We start from the raw sequence: 12971 nt of genomic DNA on the forward strand, positions 1-12971 counted from the left end.
AGATCTTTAATTGATTTAGGGGGGTTATTTTGTCTGAACACTTGCAATTAGCAGCTCTTAATCACTAAAACACTTTGTAAGAAATCTGGCTTGATGAGTAGATTGGTAAAATGAACAGGAGGAGTGGATATTGATGGTTTCTTATCTTCTTTCCAAAAATATCCCCTGTTCTGTGGGAATAGCTGGGTTTGTGGGAAACATATTTGTATGCATGTGCCTTTTGTCAAGCTACGGATTAAACAAATAGGGCTGGAAGAGACTTTGGGTTCCACTCCTGCGTTCCTGTCCCAAGGCAGGATTGATATACCTGTATCGTGACCTACCTGTGTCAGACATTTATTAAAATACAGTTTTAGCAACCTAAGATGATGGAGAGAGCATGTGGTATTCTACTCCTCTTCAGAAACCCCATTATTTGTCTTCTTGAAGATCCACATTTAGAAGCCACCTTTTGTCAACATTTTTCTCTCTTTTTTTTGGCCTTCTTTAGGTAAAAGTGACTTGACAACCAAGCAGGAAGGTGGATTATTTTTAAAACAATGAGCATGTGTCTCTAGACATGATTTGTTTCGGTCCAGTTGGAGCTGTCTGAATGAAGCTATGGGCTGTGCCTCTGCCAAGCATGTTTCTACTGTTCAAAATGAAGAGGAAACTCAGAAGGGGAAAAACTATCAGAACGGAGATGTGTTTGGTGGTAAGTGTTGCAGGATTTCATCTTTCTCCCAATATCAAGAATGTTCTGGAAGGTATATTTGGGAGCCTTAACCTTTCACAAAATATAATGGAAAATCATGTTAAAATAAATCTCAGTTGTAGTGCAGTTGGACTCTCCAAGGGACAGTACCATGACACCTGAAACAGGTGAAATCCTTTGTAGAAAATTAACATTCTAAGTGATGTACAGTACTGCACAGTCTTTAACTCCATGAATTCTGGAATAATTCAAAGACAACAAGTTGCACAACCCCTCATATTTATATGTGTCTATTTATATTTTTAATTAGATACCCAATTAGTTGACTCATTTCCTAAAAATAAATACTGTTGTCCTGTAAAGCAATAAAACATTAGTTCTGAAATCCTATAGCAAACAGGGTTTGAAGGTACAATGAAACTAGAAGTAACCTGTGAGGGATTGGTTGGTCTTGGGAAGCTCTAAATGTGAGAGGGAAACATCTGTTCACTGTGTGGGAAGACTGGTCTATGATCCAGGTCTCGTCACAGACACCTGTGCATCAGGAAAGACAAAGTGTTACAGGTAAAATGCATAGTCAGCTTCAATTCCCACCCACCCCTGATTCTGTTAATATATGCTAAAAGTTTTCTAGCTAATGATATAAATCATAACTCAGTTTTTAAAATGTTTGGAATTTTCTGGAAGATTGTTCTGAAGTGGAATTTCTAGATCTGCCCAGATATTTATCTGAAAGTTAAGTCAGCTGTGAATAAACTAACTTGGTACTGTTATGCTTAAAATAGGTGCATTGCTACTGAGTATGCCAAACTCCTCTGTGTTTTTTTTTATAGCAGTTGTTTCTGTAGTAGTGGGAATGACACATCGAGCAGCAAAAAAAAAAATAAAAAAATCTCCTTTTAATTTCACTTTTTCGGCCTATTTGAGGGCTAGTTTGCTCTCGCATTAGTTCCCAAAGCAAGAATACCTACAAATGTAATCTGAAGAGAAAGTGGTTGTTCGGCAAACTTCAGGACAAAGTGATGGGTTATTTTCTTTTGTGTGCTTCTACACTAACCTGAGAGATGCTGGTTTTGGAATTGTGAGTTCAGTATGTTACTTCTGTTAAAACCGGCTTTAACTGCTGTCATGAACAAAAGGCTCTATTAGTTTCTCAGAGGAATTTGAGTTTATATTTTAGCTGATATTTAGTGAAGGAGCAAATTCTGACAATATGTGTGTCTCAGGGCTTTTTTGTTTGATTGGTTTTTGTTTTGTTTAACTGCATTCTGCAAGCTAAAGATTGTAACTTTAGTGACAGGAAACTTAAAGTAACTTCTGGAGGCAGAGAATCAAGAAGGCTGAAGGGTTTTTAAAAGGCTCCCACGTTGTAGGGCTGGACTGGTGTCAGCAGTATCATTTAGCTATTCTGGGGTCCATCTGAGGGCTGTTACTCATTCTCTATTTTAGAGAAACCTACCAATATCAGGAATACTCTCTGCTGTTAACCATTTTCTGGCATATATTTAGATATGCAATTTGTCATTGCTGAAGGTTCAGTTCCATGACTGATCTTTTTTTAGCAAAGAGTTGGTGTCTGACTTAACTTGTTGAGTGGTAACCAGAATGAGCACAGAAGCCACGTTTTCTCCCTTGCTGCTGAGGGACAGCCTCTAGATTAGGAATTGGGTTATGAGCTGGAGTGTACCTGGCTTTACTGCTGTCCTTTTGGGACCTAGAAATAATCAACAGGATGCTTACATGCCCAGAAGCAGGAAGCTGCGTGCTTCATGTATGTAGTGCCTTGCGTAGTTCCTGAAACAACTTTTTAATAATAAATAAATAAATAATTAAAAAAAATTAAAAAAACAACCAAACTGAACAAACAAAACCAAGACAAAAAAATGGCACCTTAATGTCATATTTATCATCCTTCTTAACAATCTTCTGCACTTGACAAGTGCCTAGAGCTCTTTCATAGGAGACTGAATATTATTCCTGCTCCTCCTTCTTCCTTGTTTGAGATGAGTTAGGTCTGAAAGCTTAATATATTCTGCCCATTTAATTTCTTTTTAAACTTTCATGTTGTTAGTGCCAAATTAGTTCAATCTATCTAACACATTCTGCAGTTTTTGCTTAAGTCATCAAGGAGGAAGTCAGTGGCAATATTGGAGGGCTGTTATCATCAACTCCCTGCAAGGAGAGAGCATAGTTGTGCTGGGTTTGAACAGATGATCTCAACTAGGATGACAGATTGTAGCAGAGTAAGTTCCCAGAGATACATGAGGATCCACAGAGTCAACAAATTGAAAAGCACTGCATCACTTCCATCATTCATTTGCCTGTTCAGTTCCAGGTGCCAGGAACTGCCAAACGTTTCCTTCTTTATTTCTGGGAAGGGACAGAAGTGTCTCATCCAGCCAGTAGCGAAGAGCAGAGTATCTCTGTAGCTTGTAAAGATTGAAAATTAACTGCAGAATGGCTAGGTGGAGCAAGGCTAAGGTGAATAGCAGGAAAACTGGAGGGTTCATGGGGAGCAAGAAGGTAATGGAAAGACAATTAGAGGTAGTTAGTAAGAAAAGTAGTTTTGGGGAAAGAGGCAGCAAAGTAAAAGAAACAGATACAAGGGAGGTTGGATGGTGGCTGATGTAGTGATAACGTCAATAACATCCTGAAAATATTGGTATGTGTATATCATGATGTTCATAGATGGTGGCGACTTGGAGCGTTTTTATCTGAGGACTTATCTGATGTAAGGTGCCTGTTCAGAAGTAGCAAGTATGAGCTAAGTGGAGAAAATCCTGAAGGACCTGGAACAGCAATGACAGAATTAAAGGAAAAGACTTCAGTGCTGGTGCTGCCTTCCCTGGGCAGCAGGTGTGATCTGAAAGATGTGGCTTTCAGTATATTCTCCCTTGCTGTTTGCCTGAAATCTGAGATGAAATCAGTATTCATCTTTCTTCCTTGTACATCATCCCCAGCCAAGTTGCAGGCAGAAAGAGTTAACAGTAAGGACTGTACTTTCCATCTTGTTTTTGCATTAGATATGTAATTTTAAGTGAGGAGAGGTATGAAAATACTTCCATTTGGTTCTAGCCATATTTGCTCTTACCTATGCTTTAGGCTGCTGGGGTTTTTTAGCCACTTATGGCCTTTTTTTTTTAGTGGGAAGTTGTAAGCATTAGCCACACAGCTGAGAAACTTTCACTTTTTCACATACCATTCTTTTTCCACAAATAAGTGCGCTGGCAACAAGACAGTCATTCACATGATTTTTCTGTAAGCTCTGTCTTCAGTGCTCAAGAGCTTTCCCACTTTGCTCTACTGCTCTAATGCAGCTCTACAAGTAGCAAGTGGAGCTACTGAAGAATGAACTACTGAGGAATGATCATTGATACCATTGCTCTTGTTTTGCATCTTGACATTAACAGCTGCCACTGCCAGCCCACAGTGATAGAGACCCTACAGTCATAGGGGTCACTCTGCCACCTCTGCCATCAAGGTTGAGTAATGGTGGAAGTTTCGGAGGCAGAGAAGGGGGTTAGTTATAGCCTGGGGTTATAGATTTCCGTCTTGTAACTGATGGGAAAGAGTTGTAACTATAATGAGAGCGCTGGGGGGAAGAGAAAAGATGTGTCTGGTTGTAGTTAAACATGGATTCTTCCTGTGAAAAGAGGTCTGCTGTACATATACAACAATCATTACTTGTCTAAACTGAAGAAGACATGAAGGTGGCCTCAGAATTGAGCAAAGGTGGTTGTATCTCTAAGCTTGGAATAAGTTTATGGTACTGGACTTCATGAGCAAAGGAAGAGTGGAAAGGACCTAAGTAATACCTGTGCAGCTCGTTGCTCTCTGTGCCTTGGACAGCAATTTTGTGTTCATGTTGCAGAAGTTGCCAGAACAGCATCATTATTGAATTGCCAACTTTGACTTCCTTTACTGTGAACATAGTCCTTCAGCACTTTTTCCTATTCCTTTCAGGGGAAAAGCAGGCAAAGAAGCCATGCAGGAGTTATAAGCACCAACAGAGCTGCAGCTTTGCCCTCTGCCTTTTTGTTGTCATTCAGCTTGCGTGCCACAAGCTTTAAACATGTTTTGCAGTCCTCCCTCCAAGCCCTCAGAACGTAGCCTGTCTAGGAGACCACTTAACATTTCCAAAGCTTTCCTAGGGTTTATCCACCCCGCTTTAGAAGAAAAGGAAATAATTTCCAAGTATACAGTGTTTGGATATTTTTTCTGATCAATAGTTTTGGCTTGAGTATAGATTCCAATTTGAATCCAGAGGTTCTGTTTTCTAAGCTGCTCAGAGTGGTGCAGTTCTGCTTCTGCTCTTCCTCAAAGCCTCTAGACGCCTTTTACTTCTCTCCTTGGTGGGGTTGGTTGAAGCAGAGTCTGTTGACTATTTGAGAGATTATTGCTTGTGTTAGGACTTTTTTTACTTTTAAAAGTCGCTGCAGTTTGGGTTCTTTTGTTTTGCTTTGGTTTGGGTTTGTTAGGTTTTTTTTTTTCAGTTGAACGGATGTATTGACCCAGGGTTCACTGTAAATTTTACGCTGGTGTTTAAAACCAAGAAACCCACTATGAAACTCATGAATTCTATGAACAAATTCTGGCTAACTGAAAGCCAAACACAAAAATTTCCGTAAGATGGAAACTGTAGAAGGTACGTTGCATTTTGCTATAATATATATTTAAAAAATTGAGTTAGCAGGCCTGTCAAAGGAGATGTTCTAGAGAAGATTGAATATAATATGATTATTATGTCTTGTTGGTCTCTAATGACTTTAAAATCCCTCTAATAAGGATAGTGATAATGCATCTTCATTTATTCATCATTCCACTTCAAAGGTGATTTCCAGGGCAATACATAAGAACTATAATAGTGTAAATACCAATGAAGAACAAAATGCCATGATAGACCCTTGAGCGTTGTTGATTTCAGCATATGTTTTAATAATGTAACATCTCTTGTAGATTAATTTTATTTGTTTCTTTTTAAAAAATCATGGGACATTCATTTGTGGAGGATGTTATAGGCATAATTTTTTGTGTAAGAAAACAACTGGTAATGTGATTTGCTGTGGGGGGAAAAAAAAACCAATTTTAGAAGCTGTTTATTAATCTGAGAGGCTAATTCAGATGTTTATATGAAGCTCTTGGGTGCTTTGCAAAAGTAAAAGTAAACATGGCCAGATAAGAATCTTCTGGTAAACTGTGAATATCTGTGCTGCAATTGCCAAATAGGATTTCCATTAATAATAGCAGCTCAAGTTTCTAAACCAGTCTAAATAAAGCTGAATGCAAAGCACAATAGTTTATAAACCAGTTTATCTCAGAGCAGCTGGGAGAATGCTAGAAAATTAAATCTTTAGCATTGAGGTATCATAATGAGATTGAAAAACTGGTTGATGCACATGGTATCTGACAGCTTCAAAAGCTGTGGTATAGTCTTCTTCACAACTTCCCTGGTTTGTCTTACAAAGCCACCCTTGTTCTAGAGATGAAGAGCATGGAGATGATGTGTGAGGGACCTGATGTCAGATCACTTGCAGATCTGCATGCTGTTTGCTCTGCTCTGCTCTTCCTCACTTGTTTTTTTCCAACAATTTTCTCCTGTGTTGATTCTTTTTCCCAAATATTTTGAAAATGTCATAGTTCAAAATCCAAGCAGGAAAGTTGGGAGTATTTAACTATGGCAAGTTTTTACCCATCATGTATGATGACAGTCAGTCTGATGTGTTGGGAAAGCAGCAACCAATCTTACCAGAAGGGCTCCTTTCTCTCACCAGATTGAACTGTTCAGCTTGGCTACCCAAAACAAACACACCGCTATGTAGCACCCATAACTGAACTGGCAGAAAGTAGCTTTACTTGGTTTCTTGTTCACCAATACCATCATTTAAAACCCAGAATCTTTTTTCAGCTTGTTAGGATTTTACGTCATATTGGTGTTTTCTTTCTTCCTAAATGTTTTATGGTTTTGTCTCACTTCTGCTAATCCTGCCTTGTGACAGTCAATTTATTTCCTGCCTTGTGTTTGCCATGCCTCATCCATGTGGGTATGTCAGTCCATTGCCCAAGACAGCAGAGCTCTGTCATATGTTATATATGCCATGTGCATTTGAAGTAAGTGCCGAAAGATGCTAAAGTAACTGAAACTTTTAAAACATGCTCACTATACACAGGAAGAGAAGAGCAAGGGGAATTTCAGACTATGACTTACCATTCCTAAATTTGCGTTGTGATCTCCAAAAATATTGTGCCCAAATCTTTGTAGAGATTAGTTTGTTTTGAAGACTCCCTTAATAGGCAGGCCTAGAAGTAAAATCTTATTCAAAATTTCAGTCTCTTGTTGTTGCTCAGGTCACTTCAAAATATCTGTGGGCCTGGCAAGACTCTTCAGATCTCTGTAGTTAATATGAGAGAACTAGTTCCTGTCCACAAAATTCTGTGGGTCATCTTCTGGCCATTTGAAGTTCTGAGGTTGGGAAGTTTTTAGATAAAATTTGAAGTGAGGAAAATATATTAGAAGTGTTTACAGTGAATAACGCCTTCCTGTTATCTCTCCCTTTCCCTCAGCTGTCAGAAAAAATGCTAAAATTGAGAAGGAGAAATTCTTTTTTCTGAAAAATAGCATGGCCATCCTCACTGAACTGAAACTATCTGGAAAGCCATAGCTTAAGGAATGCAACTTCTGTCATACTGACCATGGATACATGCTGTGATCTGAAAGTCCTGCTGCACCAGGCATCACACAAACACACAACTCACTTTGCCTGGCAGCATTTATTTTATTGACTGTGTTGGTCAGCTGGTTAACACTCAGGTGGTAATTGCTTCAGTTCATTTGGCTGTCCTGACATGCTTCTGCAATGCCAGAGCTTATTCATTTTAGGGACAGTAGTGATTATGCATTAAGGGGACCAGCACCATGCAGTGTCATAGTACCATACTGGCTATTTTGGGACAATAACCTTTTAAAAGACATTTTCAGACATGAGCAGATACTTTTCGTACAACCACATGCACTCGTTCCATGCAGTGCTTAATTCATGGAAATAAGTGGCACGTAGGCACCCACCCTCTGAAAACCTTCAGAAGAGATTTTCATTGCTTAAATTCAGCTACTGGCTGAGCTTCTGAAAGGGTAGCTTTCATGTTGGTCATTATTTCAGCAACTCACGTTATAAAGTAGATCTTGCTTTGATGATTGAAAGATAAAAGCAGATGAGTGCATTGCAGTATAGGGCTGAAGTGCAAAAGCATCTTCCAGAATTATACTGGACTGTGGTTTTCCTCACTTTTTTAATTTACTTTTTCTTCTTTGTTAGTTTAACAACATCTTGGTTTTTATCTACTCTTTTCCAATACAGTTTGGTGATAGCCTGCTTCGTATCTAAGTAAACGAGGGGTCACTCCTTAAAGTGTTTCAGGAAGTGAGAGACAATAGCACCAAAAACCACTTTGGTGTTATGTTCATGTGGGAAAGGTAATAAAATTCTATTTGTTATCTAGGTTTATGATGAATTTGTGTAACTCTGAGAACACCCTTGGTAAGTCAATAATTTACTATTTTATTCCCATAAGGAAGCAATAGGTTTTGAAAAAAAATAAAACCCCACCTTCAGGTTTTGTCTAGTCATGTATTCATGATCAGTGTATGCAAAGGAAGTGGTTTCCACATGAAGTAAAACTCTGTATTTTCACTTCTTTGTGAACAGAAGAGGCTCATCATTATAGCTCTCTTGGAAAAGGTACTGCTTTTGCAGTATAAGGAAGAAGCTGTTCTGGACTGTGGGTTTTCTTGGAGAGTAATAGCAAAACAAGCTCTTCATCCCCCTCCAGCAAGTAAATATATATAGATATATACAAAGAATAAAAAGAGTTGTCTGTAGAACGCGTAACAGGTGTAACATCTCTCTTGGAGCAGTAGCAGGGTTGCCCTATGAGGGAGGAAAAGCTTGAAGCTGAGGGTGGTGTGCCAGAGTTAGTTGCCAGTGGTAGGGTTTGTCAGCAATACCAGGCACAGCAGTGAACCAGGTCCAGGTGAGCAGTGAGGAGCAGCAGGAGGCTGAAGACAGGGCTAGGGACAAGCTAGAGTTTTCCTGAGGGCTTTGTTAGGAGATAAGATACCTACAACATGGGGTTGTGGTCCTTCTAGGAGATGGGACCTGAGGCAGTACTAGAGACAGGCTGATCTGGTCTGGCAAGGACTGAAGGCCCAAGCTTCATGGAGACATGCTCCTAAATTCATGGGCAGAAAATGCAGGCAATTTTCTTGAGGTTGGCCATGGCCTCTTAGTGCACTCAGGGCCCTGACAGCATCTATTTGTTAATTGTGAGTTTTATGTAATGCTTGTGATTGAACGAGCTCTCCCTTCTCCTACCTTCCCCTCTTATTTTTACTTGAAAGTGGCAAAATGCTGATCTGGTGGTCCTTAGGAATGACATCCAGATGAACTGAAAGGTTCATCTAGACTCCAAGAAGATATCTTGCCATTTTCAACAAGATTGTTTTTCAGCATCTAGTTTTGCTGATTCAGCAGTGAAGAAAACTAGGTCAGAACTGATGGTAGAGTAGCTCTTTAAATACCTGGGTGTTGGCAAATTACTTAGTTGTAAATTGTTCCAGGGCAGTAGAGCAACAGTGGTTGAAGATGGTCCTCAGTGTACATTTGGAGTTCTATCTTCTATTATTTCAGTTCTTTCCCTCAAAAAAAAGACCCTAAATGGGGTTACTTTCCCAAATAGATAGTAGATCTTTGCCATATAAATGTTGCTGATGTTTTCCTGCTTGGACTTAAAGCAGAGCATGTGTCTATAAATTAGCTAGATAGGCTTCAGACACTACAGTTATCTTCTCCTGGTGGTTAATCTTCTTGCAATGTTTACAACCCCTTGTCATGGTATTAGATGAAGGAATTATTCTGCAAAGTCATTCTACTTAGTGTAAGTGCACTGTATTTATATAGACCTTCTCTAGTATAGCCACTGTTTGTTATCCACTTTACATTGACGCCTGGGTTTCCAGACTGGTGTCTGCTGGGTTTGTTACGATATGGATGCAGTCAGACTCAGCACCTTTAGTGGGGATTTATAACATAAAGATAGAAAGTGAACCAAGGTGGAGAAGCCGTTGTTATCCCGAGTTGGGGGGGGAGAAATTAATCGCAGGCATGTTGTAACTTCCCTGCTTCTTAATTTCAGCTTTTGCAATTTGCCTGTTTGTGTCAGAGATGTATCAGGGGAGGCAGGACTCTGAGGGCAGCCTGAGACCCTGCAAGCAGTTGATATGTGGACGGGGTTAATATAGTTTTATTCTGGGGAATGACCCTTCCCACAATCTGTTTAGCTCGATGAAGAATATAGTCAAAGTGGAATACAAATAAGGTGCATGGGGTATGCATTCACAATTGCATTAGTGTACTATAAATAGGAGCATACATCCGTCTTTGGTGTTTGCTAGAAAGAAGCCAGGATGTGTTTTCCGGCAGCCTTTGTGCTGAAGGAAATCCACTTATTTTTAAGACAAGTTTGTTTTTTGGTGTTTTGGTTTTGTTTTGGTGGTTTGTTTTTTTTTTTTACTTAATCTTTTGAAGACAGAATCCTTTGGATTCATTGCCTACCTGTAGGTACAGGCAAGGAAGAATCATGGTAAAAATGCCACGTACTTTCAATTACTGCTGTGTTCCTTTTGTCATTTTCTAAATGTTATATTACTTGACTACAAAGTTAAAAAATTAAACGCAGAGACTGAAATTTGGCCAGGAAAACCTCAGTCTGGAGGATAATTCTCTGGTTCCCCGGGTAAGCCTTGTAATGCTGCATGGATGCATATTCATTTCAGCAACACAAGGCTGTAATTTTATAGTAGGAATATATACTGGTAGAAATATCTATTAAATACAAGAAAAATATCTAATAAATACAAGAAGAGAGAACCTGACCAGTAAGTGTCTGTGTACCCTCCCATACACAGCCAGAGGTACCTTTACAGGTTAGTTGCTATGAAACTTTGATTTCTAAAAAGCTGCAGAAATGCTTTGTTGTCTTGTGTGCTTGGACTACAGCCAAACATTCATTTGCTAACATATAAGGTGTTTTTCCATTAGGTATTTCTCCAAAACACTGTGCCATCATGGGTATTTTAAATAAATCCTATAACTAAGTGGTCTTACGTTGTCCCTGGTCTGAGGTCCAGGACTGACTGTGCTCTCTCTATCTTAATATTGCTGCCTCATGGACTTATAAAAAACAAAGCCTGGCTTCTGCTGAGTGGGTGTAATCATGCCTCACCATGTGCCTTTTTTTCTTATCTCAATGAGGAGGGGCTCTGGCAAAAAGGATCAGGTTTAGGGTGATCTTAAATTATGTATTTCTTTTGTAATGGGAGCGCTTCAAGAAGCTGTTCAGGCAACAGAGGTACAGAGCGCTTAATGTTGTGCCTTACTGGGAAGTAGCATGAGATTTTCTTTGTTTCAGGATTTATGGTTTCAGGAATTTTCTCTTTGTTCTATTCAAAGAGTTAAAAATAGGAGTGTGTGGTTTGTGTGGGGTGTTTTTGTTTGGTTTTCTGTTGTGTTTTTTTTTCTTCTTTTTTTTTTTTTCAGGAAGTCTCCTTAATTGAAGTAATGCTGGTTTTATTAAAATTATATGCATTTTATCCCATCAAATCATGAAGTGGTATATCGAATTTTTAACTAGGAACTGGGTGCATCTTGAGATATTTTTAGGCTGAAAGTATTTGTCTGATATATGTCCTCTGAGCACACATTTATTATTTTATTTTTTATTTTTTTATCTGATACTAAAAACCGCCTTTTCTCACACACTGATATATATTGCTTCTTTTAAACAGCGTTGCGCAGAGGGAAGGGGAGGAGGTATGGAGAATCACTAGCTCTTTGAAATTTCTTTTTCTTTTCTTTTCCACCCAGTCACCTTTACACTCCTAGCATATCTAAAATGTTTGTGTTTATGTGTTATTTGCACAGAGTGGCTTTAATGTGGTTGCAAGACAGCAGGCAATGAATGTGGATGAGTACTTCTAGTCTCATAAGCAGGTTATGTTTGTGATGACAGTAGGGACAAGGAAGGAGATTGTCTTGTACTGTTAACAATGTGGAAGGGCAGTGACTATATGCTACAGAGAACTGGCAGTTTATTTGTAGCTTAGCGTATACGGGGGGATGGAGCTGTTAAACCAGACATTTACTATGACTGAACAGGGCTGTGAGCCAGGCAGTGTCTTGCTGCCTGACTTTGCTCTGTTTTGGGGAATTTCTTAGGGTGTTCCCATTGTTACCATTGATTGACTGAACTATAGGCCTCCCTCTGTCAGCGCTGTGTGGGTGGTAGGTGTTGCTTTAGATAAAGCTTTTGCAACATGGATGCTACTGAGGGAAGTAAGCATCCTTCAGAGGTAACAAATTAACTCTGAATATTGTAACCAGTAAAATAGAAATCTCTTTGGATGTCCTGTAGGTAGTTGTCCTGGGTTCAGCAGTAGCAGTCAGTTTTTCTCCTTCTTAGTAGCTGTTGCAGCACTGTGTTTTTGACTTTTGGCCTGGAAACAAAGCTGATAACACCGATGTTTATCCTGACCAAGGACTTTGTGAGTCTCATGCTCTGCCAGGGAGGAGGAGGGGCCGGGAGGAAGCAGGGACAGGACACCTGACCCAAACTAGCCAAAGAGGTATTCCATACCACAGCACGTCATGCCCACGATGTAGAACGGAGAGTTCGCGGAAGGGGCTGGATCATGGCAGGGTGGGGGTGAGGTACCGGTTGGTGAGCGGTTGTATTCTCTTGCTTGTTATTTCCTTTATCATTATTACTATTAGTGGCAGCAGTAGTGATTTGTGTTATACCTTAGTTATTAAACTGTTCTTATCTCAACCCGTGGGAGCTGCATTCTTTCGATTCTCCTCCCCATCCCTCCAGGAGCGGAGGGAAGAAAGGTGGGGGGGGGATGTGGACTTCGTGGTTCTGATTTACGGCCTGGGCTTAAACCACGACAGTTCTTTTTGGCGCCCAACGTGGGGCTCGAAGGGTTGAGATAACAACAGATCTGACGAGGCACAATGCTGATTTATTGGCTCTCAAAGTTGTTTCTCTTGATGTCACAGTTTCATGATGCTGTAGCTTACTTAGAGCCGGTATTTGCTGTGTTAGTGTTTATCAAGTGTGGACCTTGGGCTAAGGTTCTTGTTTCATTGTATTTTATGGTAATGGCTTGTAATGCGGGCGGGCTCCGGCAGCAGGGCGGGATGGACGTGGCCGTGGACTTGTACCT

General features: G+C 39.9%; 1 protein-coding gene across 1 annotated transcript in view; it reads left to right on the forward strand.

Moving 5' to 3' along the window:
• Window positions 1-600: 600 nt before the first annotated feature.
• The window catches only part of LOC308223884 (uncharacterized protein C1orf21), a gene marked incomplete at both ends in the record, with an annotated part of 74797 nt that continues 62426 nt past the window's right edge, over window positions 601-12971 (forward strand). Inside the window, one exon of the mRNA XM_080623386.1 lies at window positions 601-694. Within this exon, the coding sequence (XP_080479512.1) occupies window positions 601-694 (94 nt within the window). The remainder of the gene's footprint in view (window positions 695-12971) is intronic.

This window comes from Psittacula echo (genome assembly GCF_963264785.1).
Source record: "Psittacula echo genome assembly, chromosome: 7".
Classification (NCBI taxonomy): Eukaryota; Metazoa; Chordata; class Aves; order Psittaciformes; family Psittacidae; genus Psittacula; species Psittacula echo.